The 19,360-nt window shown below is 41.7% G+C and overlaps 1 protein-coding gene across 1 annotated transcript; it reads right to left on the reverse strand.

Annotated features, from left to right (window-relative positions):
* Positions 1-4,735: 4,735 nt before the first annotated feature.
* On the reverse strand, positions 4,736-18,060 carry tmem87b (transmembrane protein 87B). The gene is made up of 19 exons (XM_061690644.1): positions 17,857-18,060; positions 12,964-13,024; positions 12,784-12,875; positions 12,327-12,461; positions 12,180-12,233; positions 11,925-12,093; positions 11,513-11,574; positions 11,223-11,406; positions 11,040-11,139; positions 10,844-10,937; positions 10,331-10,402; positions 7,352-7,460; positions 7,213-7,271; positions 7,027-7,130; positions 6,874-6,947; positions 6,721-6,791; positions 6,348-6,400; positions 6,212-6,242; positions 4,736-6,116 (listed from the first exon to the last, which is right to left on the reverse strand). The coding sequence occupies exons 1-19, from the start codon at positions 18,001-18,003 to the stop codon at positions 6,075-6,077; spliced, it is 1,713 nt and encodes a 570-aa protein (XP_061546628.1). The 5' UTR covers positions 18,004-18,060; the 3' UTR covers positions 4,736-6,074.
* Between the last annotated feature and the right edge of the window lie 1,300 nt (positions 18,061-19,360).

A 19,360-nucleotide genomic window follows, 5' to 3' on the forward strand; every position in this document is an offset into this window, starting at 1 on the left:
TTACACTTGTATGACCATTTAGAAAGGTAAAATCTAACTTAAAACCTAACCTGTGCAGTTTGTAAAGGATATATCATAGCAACCGTTTGACGCTCAAACAGATTATTTCCATTTAGAGGGAGCTCTGGGAAAAATTCTATCCAAATTGGAGGTTGATCAGCATCCCATAACGAATTGTGTTCAACCTCATAGGTTCTACTCTACTCGCATTTGTGTGTTTGTTTTCAAGGCTTGTCCTCAGGCACGTTGCATCAATTCCGAGAAGGAAGGATGTTGCCAGAGACAACTGGAGAATGACAGGCTTCCTAATACAAGCCATGAGTGAGTGAGTGAGTGAGTGTGAGTGTGAGAGAGAGACCGAGAGAGAGAGAGAGAGAAAAGAGAGAGAGAGAGAGAGAGAGAGAGAGAGAGAGAGAGAGAGAGAGAACAACGAAGGCCTTGAGGCAAAGCCAGGTTCCAGTGTGTTTTGGCCTGTGGGTTCCAAACCCGTGGTGGTTTGAGTGCTTGCAGCAGGCCAAACACACATGGGAGGACGATAAGTAACAAGCTACTAAAGTCCAAATTGATGTGGTTAACACATTTGAGGAGCACTGCAACTCACTGACCTTTTTCTCACGTTAAAATATGTTAATTACCCAATTAAATATGTATACTTTTGAAAAGCCAAGTCTTATTTTTGTTGACAAGTGTTTCAACAGACGGAATCTTGGCAAGTTTTTTATTTCAGTCCGTAAATCACAAACACGACGAAAGATGTGAACACATCCATCAACATGCTGATGTTAATATTGTGTTAATATTGTGTTGTGTTACAGGCTGGTCACAGTGGCCTAAGGATGGTTTGTCATCTCTCATTGATTTGTCACGCAAAAGGCCCAGTGCTCAGATGTCACTCTTGTAAAACTGTTCAAATCATTACTTTAAATTAGCTCACCTTTAAGAATCATGTTAAGGAACTCCACCACAAGGTTTTCTAATTTTACTGCAGTGCATTATGCAGGAAAAAGAAGACAGCTCCTGTGTGTACCATCTGTGATGCTGATGCGGCATAAATTATATGAGCCGTGGACTATACTGATACTATACTGTAGACAATATATTATTTTCTTGTCCCATGACTTGGCAATGTACAGATACAGCATAGTGAAATGCATTCGAAGACTACAATATTAAGTACAGTGCACCTGTACACTGTATAATTTGATCCAATGCAAGAGTTGTCAAAGAAATATTGCTTTTATAAAGATGAAAATATTCAGTTTTGATTACTAGAGGTATTCATCCCCTACTTGAGCCGTCACCTTATCGTGCTGGTGGGGTTTGTGTATCCCAGTGATCCGAGGAGCTAAGTTGTCTGGGGCTGTACAAACCCCTGGTAGGGTCACCCAGGGCAAACAGGTCCAAGGTGAGGGACCAGACAAAGCACGGCTCCAAAAACCCCTATGACAAACAAAATTAATGGACATAGGTTTCCATTGCCTGGACCCGGGGCGCCCCTCTGGAGCCAGGCCTGGAGGTGGGGCTCGAAGGCGAGCGCTTGGTGGCCGGGCCTGCACCCATGGGGCCCGGCCGGGCACAGCCCAAAAGGGTAATTTGGGTCCCCCTTTCCATGGGCTCACCACCTGTGGGAGGGGCCATAGGGGTCGGGTGCAGTGTGAGCTGGGCGGTGGCCGAAGGCGGGGACCTTGGCGATCCGATCCCCGGCTACAGAAGCTGGGTCTAGGGACATGGAATGTCACCTCTCTGGCAGGGAGGAGCCTGAGCTGGTGTGCGACGTCGAGAAGAGCGCTCCCGCTGGGGACTCCATTGTTCTGCTGGGGACTTCAATGCTCACCTGGGCAATGACAGTGAGACCTAGAAGGGGGTGATTGGGAGGAACAGCCCCCCGATCAGAACCAGATTGGTGTTCTCTTATTGGACTTCTGTGCTCACCACGGATTGTCCATAACGAACACCATGTTCAAGCATAAGGGTGTCCACACGTGCACTTGGCACACTAGGTCGCAGTTCGCATGATCGACTGATCGATTTTGTGGTCGTGTTATCGGACTTGCGGCCGCATGTCTTGGCGTCTCGGGTGAAGACAGGAGCAGAGCTGTCAACCACTTGGTGGTGAGTTGGCTCCAATGGTGGAGGAAGATACTGGTCCGACGTGGCAGGCCCAAACATATTGTGAGGTTCTGCTGGGAACGTCTGGCAGAAGGAGTTTCAATTCCCACCTCCGGCAGAACTTCACCAACGTCTCAGGGGAGGTGGAGGACACTGAGTCCGAGTGGACCATGTTACGCTCCTCCATCGTCGAGGCGGCCGACTGGAGCTGTGGCCGTAAGGTAGTCAGTGCCTGTCGTGGTGCCAATACCCGAACCCGTTGGTGGACACCAGCAGTGTGGGATGCCATCAAGCTGAAGAAGGAGTCCTATTGGGCCTTTTTGGCCTGTGGGATTCCTTGAGGCAACTGGTGGGTACCGGCTGGATAAGCGGAATACAGCTTTGGTGGTCGCTGTGGCAAAAACTCAGACTTGGGAGGAGTTCGGTGAGGTCATGGAGAACGACTTTCAGACGGCTTCGAGGAAATTCTGGTCCACCATCCGGCGTCTCAGGAGGGGGAAGCACTGCACCATCAACGCTGTGTATAGTGCGGATGGGGCGCTGCTGACCTCGACTCGGGACGTTGTGAGTCGGTGGGGAGAATACTTCGAAGACCTCAATTCCACCGACACGCCTTCCCATGAGGAAGCAGAGTCTGGGGTCTCTGAGGCGGGCTCTCCTATCTCTGGGGTTGAGGTCACCAAGGTGGCTGAGATTTGCCCGGAGTTCCTAAAGGCTCTGGATGTAGTGGGGCTGTCCTGGTGGACACGCCTCTGCAACATTGCATGTACATCGGGGACAGTGCCTCTGGCTTGGCAGAGTGGGGTGGTGGTCCCCTTTTTTAGAAAAGGGGGCCTAAGGGTGTGTTCCAACTACATGGGGAATCACACTCCTCAGCCTCCCTGGTAAGGTCTATTCAGGGGTGCTGGAGAGGAGGGTCCGTCGGGAAGTTGAATCTCAGATTCAGCAGGAGCAGTGTGGTTTTCGTCCTGGCCATGGAACAGTGGACCAGCTCTACACCCTCAGTAGGGTCCTAGAGGGTGAATGGGAGTTCGCCCAACCAGTCTACGTGTCTTGTGGACTTGGAGAAGGCGTTCGACCGTGTCCCTTGGGGAGTCCTGTGTGGGGTGGTTCGGGAGTATGGGGTGCTGAACTCCCTGTACGTTCAGTGTCAGAGTTTGGTCCGCATTGCCAGCAGTAAGTCGGACTTGTTTCTGTTGAGGGTTGGACTCCTCCAAGGCTGCACTTTGTCACTGATTCTGTTCATAACATTTATGGACAGAATTTCTAGGCGCAGCCGAGGCGTAGAAAGGGGTCCTGTTTGGTGGCCTCATTATTGCATCTTTGCTTTTTGCAGATGATGTGGTTCTGTTGGCTTCATCAAGCCATGATCTCCAACTCTCACTGGAGCAGTTCGCAGCAGAGTGTGAAGCGGCTGGAATGAGAATCAGCACCTCCAAATCTGAGACCATGGTCCTCAGTCGGAAAAGGGTGGCGTGCTCTCTCCAGGTCAGGGATGAGATCCTGCCCCAAGTGAAGGAGTTCAGGTATCTTGGGGTCTTGTTCACGAGTGAGGGAAGAATGGAACGGGAGATCGACAGGCAGAGCGGTGCAGCGTCTGCAGTGAAGCGGACTTTGTCTCGGTCCGTTGTGATGTAGAAGGAGCCAAGCCAAAAGGCGAAGCTTTCAATTTGAAAGCTTGTGACCAAAAGAACAAGATCCCGGATAGCGGCCGAAATGAGTTTTCTCCGCAGGGTGTCCGGGCTCTCCCTTAGAAATAAGGTGAGAAGCTTGGTCATCCGGGAGTGGCTCAGAGTAGAGCCGCTGCTCCTCCACATTGAGAGGAGCCAGATGAGGTGGCTCGGGCATCTGTTTAGGATGCCTCCTGGACGCCTCCCTGGTGAGGTGTTCCAGCACGTCCCACCGGGAGGAGACCCCGGGGACGACCCAGGCCACACTGGAGAGACTACGTATCTCTGCTTGCCTGGGAACACCTCGGGATCCCCTCAGAAGAGCAGGAGGAAGTGGCTGGGGAAAGGGAAGTCTGAGCTTCGCTGCTAAAGCTACTGCCCCCGCGACCCGAGCTCGGATAAACAGAAGAAAATGGATGGATGGAGGTATTCATCATTTGTTTTATTTTCATCTTCTTATATTATTATTACATTTTGACCCTCTCATGTCACTCTTTTTAAATACATCTTTGAACTGCAGATGTCTGTAGGTACAGGTGTGCCTAATGTTTTTGCCGGTGAGTATACTAGTGTTTGGGTTTGAATATATACAGTATTACATATGCATCTTACAAAAATAGAGAAAGAAAGCAGAAAACACATTGAACTCATAATAACATTATCAACATCAGATCAATATTATGCTTTTCGAATCAGACGAAATTTCAAAGTAACTTCACATTGCTCCACAATTGTTCATGTGTTTTAAATAGCCAATAGTATCATTTATGTAGTCATATGCCAAATAAATTAGATTGAAGTGGCAAGGACTTTTACGGCCCAACTCTTTTCACTATGATCTTCTTTCAAACCCTTCTTCTGTGTTTCATTAACATTTGTCATAATATTGCAGCATTTGTATCTGATTTCTTTTTGAAGCCACTTTAGACAGACATTATGGGATGATGCAACCACTGTAAAATAATTCCTTTTATTGCAGTAAAAACAGACCAAATTATAGTCCAGGAAACCAACATACTCCTGTATATCTTATTTGAACACTTCCCAACATGGAAAACTCAAGTATAGCCACTTATAACTCAGGCATAATTATGGCAAAGAACAAATCAGGCATCTGTACAAATATTCAAGGTGCAGGTGTCTGTAAATCAATCAAACCAATCAACCAATCAAATGACTGCTGGCCATCATAAACACATTCTCTGTTTCTGACAACCCCTGAAAAGGAAACTATTGTGAACATTGACATTACAATATTATAATCCTCTGGAGGTGATCAGCTTGTGCTTTTGCTAACCAATGAAAGCATCACACACAACATGACAACAGTGCTCTTATACTCCAAACTACAATGACAGCACCACCCAGCAGACATTTAAAAAAAAAAAAACAGGAACAAATAAACGAGAATGTTAAGGTGTTTGTGTAAATAAGCACAGAACGCAAACTTGGTCAAGAAAAAAGCAAATTGGCGTTTGCCCAATACAGCTCTGAAGAAGACAGTGTGAACAGAGAAATGGCGAACACAACTTTTAAGTACACTTTCATCATAAATAAATAAGAATGAAGCTACAAAATTCCTTAGACATACAGTATATTGCTCCAAAGACACACAAGTCCACCCGCTCCTTTAATTAACTACTGAACCCGCTTGTGGTTTAATTGTACAAATGATGTAGATTTTCAGTCTTCCCAATCACACACTAACTGACACATCAACACTGAGACTATTGGAATATCAGGCCTCATACAAGAATGACACGTAGGCACAGTTTTGATGGTGAAAGTGCATAGACGCAAAATGTTCTCTTCCAATGTTGTCATCTCAACATCATGTCTCACCAGTACATGAAACATGCATGTTTGCTAAATCCCACTTTAAATCAATGAGATAAAAGTTTAATTCCTGTTGTCTATCTAACTATCCCTATCTTCATAAATAATCTCATTTGAAACACCTCAAAAACACATTGTGTGTCTTTGAGTATGTTCATGCATGAGGCCCTCTGTTCTTACTTGTAGAAAAACACCTGTAAAGTAGACATAACGCAAATAAATACAGCACATAATATAAAATCAATTCATCTCTTTGGAAAGAAAGGCTCAAACTGATTCTGTCAGGGCAAAGATGAACCAGTTGTTGAGAGGGGAAAAAACAGTTTAGATGGTGGAAGGTCATTAGTAGAGCTCCACCATTACCTGCCACCAGTAATAAGATGCAACTGTGCACAGAAGACAACTGCAGAGTCGCGAGTAGGCCCCTCATCCTCCACTGACAGCTTTGAAGGTTTCCCCTCACTCCAGCTTGGACATCTCATACTTGGTCGTCATGCTTTCCTGCACAGTAACAGAAGTAGTGTAAACTGTAGGCAACATTTTATGTTTTAACTCTGGAATTAATTCCTGACATAACATATAGCATAAGAGCATACCTCATCAGAGTCAAGCAAAACAGGAAGGGCTCTGAAAAGTCAAAAAGACACAGTTGGAATCTCACTCAACTCATCAAATCTCATTGATTCAAACCATGTTGCTAAACTGAATACATATCAATGCTAAATGACTTACACATCAGTGAGAGAGCTTGGAATGTTTTCCTCAACCCACTTCAAGTCCTCTTCCTGGATGGAGACAAAAAGAGAGTTAACACTGCCGACTGTAGGACAACACTTATAACTGCAGATCTCTTGTGGCACTATTGCAGGATTCCCCTGACTTTTCCCCCTCAAGACCCAAATCAGAAATTTGCTTTCTCCCCAGGAGCCAAACGTACTATATTACACCATACATTGCCATACTATCACCCTATACTGTACATTAACATTATGATACATTTACTAAAACACTAAAGTCCTTCAACTTGATTGTGTGCGTGCTAGATGATCAATAGCATTTTATTTTTGGGAAACCCTTTTAAAATCGTTGCATTTACATTACTGACCGGGTTTGTTTCTGGAGATGTCACTGCACTATTTGCCTCATTTTTGGTGCCTCTCAGTTTAATGCCATCAGCTGCATTGAGGAAGAAGATGTTAAAACAGGAGAACAAACTGTGCATAACATGATCAAAGCAAGCTCAATGACATTAGCGCACCAATGTTTGCAGAGGCAATAAATTCCTCGATTTCCTCATCATCTGAGTCATCAATGAGAGGTGTGAAAGCGTACCTGTTGGCATTGACATTTGATGAGAAAAAAAATAAAGCGGGGGAAACTGGGCACAGAGTGGTATTGTATAAGAATTTGCCTTTGATTGTTTGCAGACGGTCTCCATAGGAACATTATGACAAGTAGAATGAGAGAGAACAAAAACCTCCAGAAAGCATCTTCCACCCACAGCTCAACCCAATCCTGAGCACAAATTAGGTCCCGGTTAAAATGTAGCTACCATATTATTAAAGACAGCCAGTATAGATATGCCGAGCATACTCACCGACTGGCAATCTGCTAGACGAAATTTCTTTGCTGTCCAACCCATGAAAATGATGGAAGCTGATGTACAGATCATGGATGAAAAACAAGTAATTGTAACATATGGACATCTGATGACAAGTGTTGTGTATTTTACTCACCAATGACTGCAAATATGAGTGTGTTTGTGAAGTGCCTGTAGAGGGATAACTTGACTGGGTTTTTTCTCAGCTTCAGAGTCTTGATGGTTTGAGCCAGGCTGACAAAAATGTAACTGGCAGTCAAGGCAAACACACAACTCAACTAAAATGAACCTCAATGCTTTGTATTAAATAAACATGATCATAGAGTGGACAATTTCAAATGTTTTAGATAATGACATGGAAATAGTGTGTATTCTGGTGGTTTATGCTTTTAAGTCCTTGGAATGAGGTGTAACTAGGGCTGTATCATTATGGCCAAAATAATAATCGTGATTATTTTGATCAATATGGTAATCACAATTATTCCTCGTTACGGAAATGTTTTTATTTTTATTGCACTACTTTTCAACAAACAATATGGAACAGTTTTCAGTGCAAAATGAATCTTTAATAAATAAGAATAAATGATAGATAATAACAATAAATAAATGTACCCCCAAAAAGTATACTTTTACCAAGGGCTACCTGAATGAATATGCTATTACAAAGTGCAATCACAAATTGCAACTTAATGGAATCAAATACTGTTAACGCATAACAACGCAATGCAATAACAGTAGGCTGTAAGCACCGACTTTTCATTTGCAAATCCCTGTCAATATAATGAATTGTCAAGGACACGACAATTGTGATTTCCCTCTCTATGTACTTCTCCCGTTATTTTAACTGCGGTCAGGCCAGTCGAAAAGAAGAAAAAAAAAGAAAGTAAAGAAGGCAGGTGCTACAACGATTGTTAATAGTGTCTTACCGTGACACACCGCCTCTACGCCAACTTCAAAATAAATGTTTCATATATTACTACATTGGACATCAGTGCCATTTTAAGCTTTTATGTTAAAGCTGGCCACGGATCGCGGTGCATTCGCGGCCTAGTGGCTGGCTGACTAGGCTGTGGGTACTACTGCAAATTTTCATATGCAGCAGTTCCCGCCTTTTAAATGTTTTAAAAAAAAAAAAAAAAAAAAAAAAAAAAACATTTAACGTGGCAGCCAAAATAGCGATCACGATTAAAATTAAATTGTGCAGCCCTAGGTGTCGGTGTAACCTTACCAAAATTACTGTACAATTCAACCTCATGAACACACCGGTATATAAGTAAAAAAATAAAATTACCCTTTTTTAATACATAAGCGGGATACATTTAAATACAATTACGAGAGAATTTAACTGCCAACCTGATAATGGGAAATTAACACAAGTGGGAACCGCATAGGCAGCACGGTGAGCGACTGGTTAGCACATCTGCCTCACAGATCTGAGGACCCGGGTTCAAATCCCGACCCCGCATGTGTGGAGTTTGCATGTTCTCCCTGTGCCTGCGTGGGTTTTCTCCGGGCACTCCGGTTTCCTCCTACATCCCAAAAACATGCATGATAAGTTGATTGCATGTGAGTGCGAATGGTTGTTTCTACATTGTGATTGAAAGTAACTCCCTATTTTAAAATACTTATCATTTATTCATATGTTGTAATATTTTTCTCAATTTTTTTGTATATGTTCCATAATGAAAGGAGCAAGTCTATTCTACCCAACCAACGACTTTGGAAGAACTTGAAGGGCGAATACAAGAAGTTATGTCTTCCATCCCACAAGAGTTCCTTGTGAAATCAGTTAATGTGGTTCCCAGGCGGTTTGAGAAGCTGGTGGCTAATGCTGGCACCCATATCGAATTTTAAATAAAAACTCCATGCAATACACTTTCTTCTCATGTTAATTTCTTGTAAGAATTATAGTTCAGAAATAAATTACAAGTACTTAAAAATAGGGAGTTACTTTTCAATCACCCTGTCTGTATGTGCCCTACGATTGGCTGGCGACCGGTTCAGGGAGTCCCCAGCCTCCTGCCCGAAGATAGCTGGGATGGGCTCCAGCAGCCCGCGACCCTAGTGAGGATAAGCGGTAAAGAAAATGGATGGCATGGATGGGAACCGCATAAAGAACCACAAGGGAAACAACTGTTAGTGCCACATTGCGTTTTCAACATGATGAAGGTGTGCTCTTGATCTTAGTAGCGATCCGAATGCTTCAATGTGTACAGCTTCGATTTTAAAACATGACCAATAAGGACTTCAACACAGAGGTCATTGAAAAATTCATGAACAGTAAACATGATTTTGGTGAGTGCAAGAGAAGTTAAGAATAGATGAGAACTTGACATTCCTAGGGTCATTTATAGAGAGCAGCGATACAGAAAAGGAGGTGGATATATCCTGGTTTGAACAGGCAGTGCTTGGGAATGACATTGGCTCATTAGAACTGTAAAACTGCACTCTTCTCTTCTCTATCGCCATGTTTTAAGAAAGCTACATTGGGATGTTTGTATTTTATGAAGTTATCTCTTGGTCCATGAATCTAAAGCCCTCTGGGAACAGTCTGGTGGACGTGGTTTTTAAGTTATGTTATTTTACATCCTCAATCATAAGACATTGTCATTAAAATGGGAAGTCCTTGAGGAGGTATTTTACACTGTATAACTAGATTGTATTTCTTTTATTCATGTTAACTGTTCTGCTTTTATTAACCTTGACTTTGAAATAAACAATACAATTCAATTACCATGTCACTGTTTTTTTTCCCCATTTTCCTCGGTATGATGCAGTACAGTTCTATAACCCCGATAATAAACATAAATGAATACCTCTCTTTGAACATTTGTATGGGCTGGTGTGCCTAATGTTGTGGTCAATGAGGGTAGTGGCATGCAGAATGATTTTAAAGGTTTGAGAAGAATGCATGCGAATCAACTTAGATCAAGAGATGTCATTAGTGGCAACAAGGCAGAAAAAGTGATTTAATTAGAATCCAAGAAAGCGCACTCTGTTTTGTAATATTTGCTGTGATGTCTTATTCAGACATTGCGCATCCACCACTCTTGGTCTAAGCACTCCTAAAGAAAGAGAGCCACAGAAGGAAAGGTATATGTGCATGGAAGGATATCCACCAGCATAGAGAGGAGTCAAGCAGAGCCAGGGGAATGTTGGCCAGCAGGGCCAAGTCAGAGTCTTTTGCCTGGAAAGGACAGGACATGGAGGACACAAGGAGGTGGAATAAATGGAACCGTTCACACAAGTGCATAACGGGAAACAGGTAACCCAACCCATGAGGCCATAGCAATGACAGATTAGCAGAGATGAGTTGACTTTTGAGAATAAAAAACTGAAAGGATATGAACCAGATGATGAATGAGTCTAAAACAGCCAAAACAATTGCTGTAATGAGAGCTGGGCCATTGTCTCGACCCTTAAATGCATTAGCACAAAAACAAACATTTAGATTCTTATTTTAACACTGAACATAAGTACACGACAAACCACAGTGCTGCTCTAGTTCTTACTAGGCTTTGTATGTACAGTATCAAGTCAGAACTCTTAACTTTTACCTGAGGTGGTGGTTGTCATGCACATTGATTAAAAGAACAACTATTTTACATTACAGGGGGCGAAGTCTTACCCCAGTTATCCTCAGTACACCTTCAATTGCAGCAAAGACTAAGTAGAGAACTCCGAGACCAACCACTCTGTGCATTACTGTCCCCAATCGAGGCCTGTGAGGAAGGAGACGCATAGTAAAGTATTCATAATAAATCAGCACCTGTTCACATCGAAATCAGTAGCAATGTTTACACTGTACAGATATGGTGACATACTTTACAATGCCATAGCCTAGGCTGACAATGATGACAAGCAATCGGGCTATAGTTCTCTTGAGGGCCGAGACCAGCTCAGCAAAAATCAGCAGGCATGGAGCTGAAAAACCCAAAGAGCAGGACCATTACCAACAATGTTGGGAAAAGTTTACCTTTTAATAAAGAATGTCAGTGGACACTCACAAGCAGAGCCTACAGCATTGGTGTTTTCATATTCAGCGCAGAAGACCGCCTTCTCCACCATACCTAGGAATATAACGCCGGCAATCCAAAACTGGATTCTCAGTATGTCTTTCCAGTAGCAGGCAGCCCAAGTGAACCACAACAGAGCGAACAGGATGTAGACCACGCACATAACCATGTAAAACTGTGAACAAATCATAGCCATTTTACCACATTAGCAAGACACCAAATGGTAGAAAATGTTTTAAAAGCAACAGACAGATCATAATTCCAAAACGTTGTCTACTCACAATCATGAGAGGGTATTCTGTGATGGAAATGTAGCCATGCCTGCCTTTCATCACCACATTCACTGGAAAGAGAAACTTATTTTTTAATGCAGCTGATATCAGCATTATGTGAGAAAAATGACCTTATGATGACAGATTTTCACTGGTGTGGTGGTGTGTTTCAATTTAATGAATATTACAAATGTTTCCAACAGACACATTAAATCATTTGTTTTCATTTTTATGCATGTGGAACACCACGAAAAATCCCATAATGGCAGTACGATTCATGTAAAGCATTTTTTTTTATACACTCAGTGGCATTACCTTTTCAGCTGCTACATTTGTTTTGAGTTTTGGATTCTTTATTAATAAACCTCTTAAGGTACTTGACTATTTAATGTAAAAAAAAATAATATTAAAAAATCCTCACTAGTTAAATTCCAGTTAACATCTTGTTTACTGGGCACAATTTTCACCACGAGTAGGTAAGGTCCATCAGTCCATGTGGAGGCTATGACATTGTCTTTGACCGTTGTACCGCTGCTTGTCACTGTGTCACTGTCGTACTCTTCAGTAATCCACCCGATGTCACTTTCATCCTGCCGCATTGCAAAGATAAAACACTGATTACAACAAACTGAAACTGCTATTAAACACGTATGGCAGACTTCCCGATTTGACTGACCAACACTTGTCCCTCAACATGTGGACTGACAGGTCGGGGTTCCGCCTTGGCTTTCTGCAGGAAGCAGAGGTGACATGATAAATAAGACCAGGTGACTATGTGACCAACTGTGCTGAGGAAGAGTATGCTAATGATACAAAAACCTACTTTAAATGTTGGAAAGGAGCGCAGTTCACTGTTACACATTATAGGCTTGTGTTTATGCTCGATGTACTCTCCTTGTACAAGGGGATTCGGATCAAGGCTCTGCCCACGACTCAGCGGTGTTCGCTCATACATTTCCTACAGAGAACAAGAACAATTAATTTCATCAAGCAATGTCAAACTCAGGATTTAAATACATTCATACATCCATCCATCAATTTTCTGAGCCGCTTCTTCTCACTAGGGTCGCGGGCGTGCTGGGGCCTATCCCAGCTATCATCGGCCAGGAGGCGGGGTACACCCTGAACTGGTTGCCAGCCAATCGCAGGACACATACAAAAACCATTCGCACTCACATTCACACCTACAGCCAATTTAGAGTTTTCAATCAACCTACCATGCATGTTTTTGGGATGTGGGAGGCAACCGGAGTGCCCGGAGAAAACCCATGCATACTTACTTCAATGTTATTGAAATCATTGTGGCAGGGGTAGTATTTCAAATACCACTGGATGGTGAATGTCACATCCTCAGGACAGCCAAATGACACAACTGAAAGTTAAACAAACAAGCGAGGGTAAACATAAAATGAGTATGCATTACCTGTGAAATCTTCAGACTGCCATTTTTCATGTCTTACCTTTCATTTCAATGTTAGTGTCTTTGAACATGGATTTTCTTAACAGTAGCGGTCTTGAGGTCTGCTGAAGAGCAATTGTTTTATGCATAAGACTACAGCTATTATTACTATTGTTCAAGTAATTACACTTACAATAATCACAGAATGCTGGGGATATTGGACTTCCAGCTGAAATTTCAGGATGCAAAAAAACCTTTACAGATGATCATTTGGACGTCTAAACTTTGAACGCATGTCAAACTGATCAGTGTTGCAGTAGGCTACATTTTGAGGAGTTAATTTGAGCCACTAATATGCCTTATTTTTCCTGGTTCAATTAAAATTATGCTGTTCACATTTTGACATCATGAGACCAAGATGACACCTAACAATTGATCAACAGTACCAAGACGTTGTCAGAGAGAAGAGGTCCCTGAGCTTAGTGTGTTACAATATGTCATCCGCAGGTTGCAACAGAGAGAGACTGAAAGAGTCATAGAAAGGCATGTGGACGTCTTTGGAAAAGCATTGGTCAAACATCTGTTGTGAATTTTGCCGTTCAGCTCATTGTTAGAGAACAACAAGTTGTGCAATAAGCAATGAAACACTGAACAACACAACAAAGGAAATTTACCTGTAGAGGTTAGCGTGCATTTTAGGTTCATCCTGAAATTTCACCCAAATGCTACATGGTTTGTCTAGTTGTTATATGATATGTGGTCGACAGTTCGCCCTTCCAGGCTCATAAATACAGTATAGTGCAACTAGAGACTTCAAGGCACAACTGAAACATCTCTGCATTATAATTATTGAGCTTCATTTGAAAGGACTAAATGAAAAACCTTTATTTAAAACAGAAAATAAAAACATATAGCGATCAAGGTATCTTTTTCAAGGGTGATCTGGCCAAGAAGGCAGAGCACAATTCATGTCATAACAATAACAATAGAATCAATTTTATATACTGAAACATGTGCCAGCTGGAACTGAATTTGAATCATTTATATTTGAATTTCTACACTTGAATAATTGCATTAAAAAAGTGAATTTGAAAAACATAATTTGAATTTGTATTGTTTAATTTGAAACATCCATCCATCCATTTTCTGAGTCGCTTCTCCTCACTAGGGTCGCGGGCGTGCTGGAGCCTATCCCAGCTATCATCGGGCAGGAGGAGGGGTACACCCTGAACTGGTTGCCAACCAATTGCAAGGCACATACAAACAAACATTCGCACTCACATTTCATTAAAAAAACAATTATTTTATATATATATATATATATATATATATATAAAAGATTGTTTGTATATAAGTTTGTATATAAGATTATTTATATATTTATATATAAGATATATATTTATATATAAGATTGCTTATATATAAAAGATTGTTTGTCTCCAGCACGTCCCACCGGGGTCTCCTCCCGGTGGGACGTGCCCGGAACACCTCACCAGGGAGAGGCGTCCGGGAGGCATCCAAATCAGATGCCCCAGCCACCTCATCTGGCTCCTCTCGATGTGAAGGAGCAGCAGCTCTCCTCTGAGATCCTCCCGGATGACCGAGCTTCTCACCCAATCTCTAAGACACGCCCGGACACGCTGCGGAGGAAACTCATTTGGAAGTGAAGTACAATAAACTTGAAAGTAAATTAAATATTTTTTTTTATCCGCAATAAAAATCAAATTAGATATTTTCACATTGAGTTTGATAATTTCAGATTCAGTTTGACAAATTCAATTTCATATTAGCTGTAACAGACATCCGGGGACTGTAAGGAATGGCAATCGATCGGCGAGACACAGATCTGGTCTTCAATTTTTTTTAATCACGTGACATAGGGACTCTTCGGAAAGACAAATCTTCTAACCAGCTACAGTATTTTAACCTTTATACCACCTTTCCTTAGCCTTTGTGGAATGCAGCATACGGTGAGAAAGAGAGAAAAAATGTGCTTCCTTTCGAACATAGTAAAGGACATATCACAGGGACGTGACTAAGTAGTCTTTCCGTTTTTTTCCTAACGTAACGTCATCCAGGCATTGATCTCCATGCATTTGCATTTACTGACATTTAGGGGTAGAAAAAGCACACAACACATCTCGATACAGACAGCAATGTTTCAAATGAATTGACGGGGTTTATGTGAATGAATTGTACTTATGCCTCCCTTGTCCATTTTCTTTTGGACATTCGCAGATAAGCAGCTTGGATTTGCAGAAAAAAATATAATAATAATAATAATAATAATAATAATAATAATAGTTTGGGCGGCACGGTGGCCGACTGGTTAGAGCGTCAGCCTCACAGTTCTGAGGACCCGGGTTCAATCCCCGGCCCCGCCTGTGTGGAGTTTGCATGTTCTCCCCGTGCCTGTGTGGGTTTTCTCCGGGCACTCCGGTTTCCTCCCACATCCCAAAAACATGCATGAATTGGAGACTCTAAATTGCCCGTAGGTGTGAATGTGAGTGCGAATGGTTGTTTGTTTCGATGTGCCCTGCGATTGGCTGGCAACCAGTTCAGGGTGTACCCCGCCTCCTGCCCGATGACAGCTGGGATAGGCTCCAGCACGCCCGCGACCCTAGTGAGGAGAAGCGGCTCAGAAAATGGATGGATGGATAGTTTGGTCTCTGGTTCCGGCGGCCGACTGGTTAGAGCGTCTGCCTCACAGTTCTGAGGACCGGGGTTCAATCCCCGGTGCCGCCTGTGTGGACTTTGCATGTTCTCCCGTGCTTGGATTCATTAAGTATTCATAGGAAAAGCATGATATAACACATCAGGTTTACAGTATATTAAAAAATATATATTTATAATGGGAACCAATCTTGGCATAGAATTGGATAATAGTGTATAGTCAATGTTTATTTTCTATTTCTAATAACTTGGATATTGTTTTTTAAGTTTTAATTGTTCAAAACTGTGTGGCCAAATTTCAGCTCTCTAACCTTTGACTGTAACAGTTTTGTCCTTGGTGGAAAACATCAAAGTCCTAAAAATGTCCAAAAGAAAATGGACAATGGATGCATAAGGGCTGGACTTCAATTCATTCATGTACAGTGGGTATGGAAAGTATTCAGACCCCCTTAAATGTTGCACTCTTTGTTATATTGCAGTCATTTGCTAAAATAATTTAAGTACATACAGCACCCCATATTGACAGAAAAAACAGAATTGTTGAAATTTTTGCAGATTTATTTAAAAAGAAATTTATTAATATATATCACACAGCCATAAGTATTCAGACCCTTTGCTCAGTATTTAGTTGAAGCACCCTTTTTGAGCTAATACAGCCATGAGTCTTTTTGGGAATGATGCAACAAGTTTTTCACACCTGGATTTGGGGATCATCTGCCATTCCTCCTTGCATATCCTCTCCAGTTCTGTCAGGTTGGCGGGTGAACATTGGTAGACAGCCATTTTCAGGTCCCTCCAAAGATGCTCAATTGGGTTTTAGTCAGGGCTCTGGCTGGGCCATTCAAGAACAGTCACGGAGTTGTTCTGAAACCACTCCTTTGTTATTTTACCTGTCTGCTTAGGGTCATTGTCTTGTTGGAAGAAGAACCTTCGGCCCAGTCTGAGGTCCTGAGCACTCTAGAGAATGTTTTCGTCCAGGATATCCCTGTACTTGGCAGCTTTCATCTTTCCTTCTATTACAACCAGTCGTCCTGTCCCTGGAGTTGAAAAACACCCCCACAGCATGATGCTGTCACCACCATGCTTCCCTGTTGTGATTGTATTGGACAGGTGATGAGCAGTGCCTGGTTTTCTCCACACATACCGCTTAGAATTAGGGACAAAATTTCTATACTGGTCTCATCAGACAAGAGTTAAATATATGAGTGTCACAGCAAAGGGTCTGAATACTTATGGCAGTGTGATATTTCAGTTTTTCTTTTTTAATAAATCAGCAAAGAATTCAACGATTATGTTTTTTTTCCTGGCAATATGGGGTGCTGTGTGTACATTAATGAGGAAAAATGAACTTAAATTATTCTAACAAATGGCTGCAATATAACAAATAGTGTAAAATTTAAGGGGGTCTGAATACTTTCAGTACCCACTGCAAACCCTCTAAATTCATTTGAAACATTGCTGTCTGTATCGGGATGTGGTGTGTGCTGTTTTACCCCTAGGTGTCAGTAAAACCGAAGGCATGGGTGCGGAAAGACAACTTCGTCATGTCCCTGTGATATGTCCTTTACTATGTTCGAAAGGAAGCACATTTTTATCGTATGATGCATTCCGCTTAGGAAAGGTGGTATGAAGGTTCTTCGTACATTCACTTTCAAGTTTGTTTGACTTCAGTTCCAAAGTAATAACTTCAATTTAAAATTATACTATTCAGATTCAGTTTTTAAATGCAATGTTTCGAATTAAACAATAAAAATTCAAAGTGTTTTTCAAATTGAGTTTTTAAGAGCAATTATTCACGTGTAGAAATTCAAATATTAATGACTAAAATTCAGTTCCTGCTGGCACGTATTTCAGCCCATACAATATGTACATAAAGAACTTATTATACATAAATGTAAGCATAACGCATAAAACAGTATAAAAAGGCTTCTTTCACATTTCCATGGTGATACAACGCCCAAGGAAATCGATAAAGTAAACATGAAAGCAGACAAATCAATTAAAGTTTCTTCCATTGGTTCAAACAAACCAAAATACCCTGACATACCAATCTGGAGTAAGGTAGCTAGCCAGCGGCGAAAACAACAGCATTTGTCTTTCACGACATAAACAAAATAATGTCCAAATGTTTAAGTTATTTTGTTATGACGTACATCTGTGTATACTTGTGGAAGGTTAAACGACGGACACAATCCTTAAAATGACAGCACGCTAGCATCACACGGCTAACACAGCTAGCCGTGTCATTATTGAGCCACTAACTTCAGATTTTTTTACTTACACTTAAAGCAGTAATTTTCCATAATCCCGTCTCTGGAGCAGCAGCGGCTGTTTCTATAGTAATGAATAAGAGCAAATAAAGAAATATCCAGGTATAGAAACTCTCCGTGGTCAAATATCTCCACGTTCTCATTGGAACAGCTGCCATGTTGTCTAAACGCGTGAAAATTGCCTTTACGAGGTGTCCTGAACGCACCACATGAGAGAGCCTCTGTGTGTGTTAATGCTACGTTCCATTTACCTCGGAAGCTTCACCAAGACTGTGTATGTTCGTCTTTTACAGCTGTATCCAATAACACTGGAGAACACAATTTTTGTTGAGTTTGGTCTGACAGCTGTTTTTAACAAATTTCTGGGTGTGGAATCCAAAACTGATCTCAGTTTTTCTCTATCACGACAGGTTTTTGAAGTATAGATCCACGTTTTCTTAAAAAAAAAATGTGAAAAATACTGTACCTAACAGATATGTGCTTGCTTTATAAAACTTTTCAAATATTGACATACAATGAAATATGAAAGCAACAGGCATGACTGCAATTTTTATTTAACACGATTATGTTTTACAAAGGATATAGCACAAATCCTCTTAATTCATACTATGATAGCTTCCTGTTTGCAGATGTTGATAGTACTACTATTGGGAGCTTCGCACACCTCTCACCGCACTGTCCCAATTGTGACTACACAAACAAGTTGTCACACACACACACAAGACCAAGAATAGAGAACCTGACCGTGCCTGCGTGGGTTTTCCCCGGATACTCCGGTTTCCTCCCACATACCAAAAACATGCATGGTAGGTTGATTGAAGACTCGAAATTGCCCTTTGGTGTGACTGTGAGTGCAAATGGTTGTTTGTTTATATGTTTCTCTGCGATTGGCTGGCGACCAGTTCAAGGTGTACCCGAAGATAGCTGGGATAGGCTCCAGCTCGCCCGCAACCCTAGTGAGGATAAGCGGTACGGAAAAGGAATGAATGATACTCAGTGACATCATCATCATTAGATCATTTGGGCCAATTGTATGGTAGACCAATATAATGAGTAATGTATCAATGCCAAAATATTTTAAATATTCAGTGGATATAAAACGTATACACACACCTATTTAAATGACAGGTTTATGTGATAAAATTAGACCAAGATGAACAATTTCAAAACTTATTTCACGATGAATGTAACTATAACCTGTACATCGCAATTGAAAAATAACTCTTTTTGAGATGGAAAGTAAAAATAAACTGAAATAACAGGTGCTCAAGTGTGTACACCCTCTGATAACTGAAAATGTGGCTGTTGAGAATTAACCAATCACATTCAAACCCATGTTAAATGGGAGTCAGTTTACACCTGTCACCATTTAAAGTGCTTCCGATTAACCCCAAATACAGTTAGACTCGTTTTACGGCTGAAGACGTCATCCACAGAGATCTTCCACAGCATCAGAGTGATCTCATTGTCCAAAGACATCAGTCAGGAGAAGGGTACAAAATAATTTCCAATGCA

This window comes from Phycodurus eques, chromosome 11, assembly GCF_024500275.1.
Source record: "Phycodurus eques isolate BA_2022a chromosome 11, UOR_Pequ_1.1, whole genome shotgun sequence".
Lineage (NCBI taxonomy): Eukaryota > Metazoa > Chordata > Actinopteri > Syngnathiformes > Syngnathidae > Phycodurus > Phycodurus eques.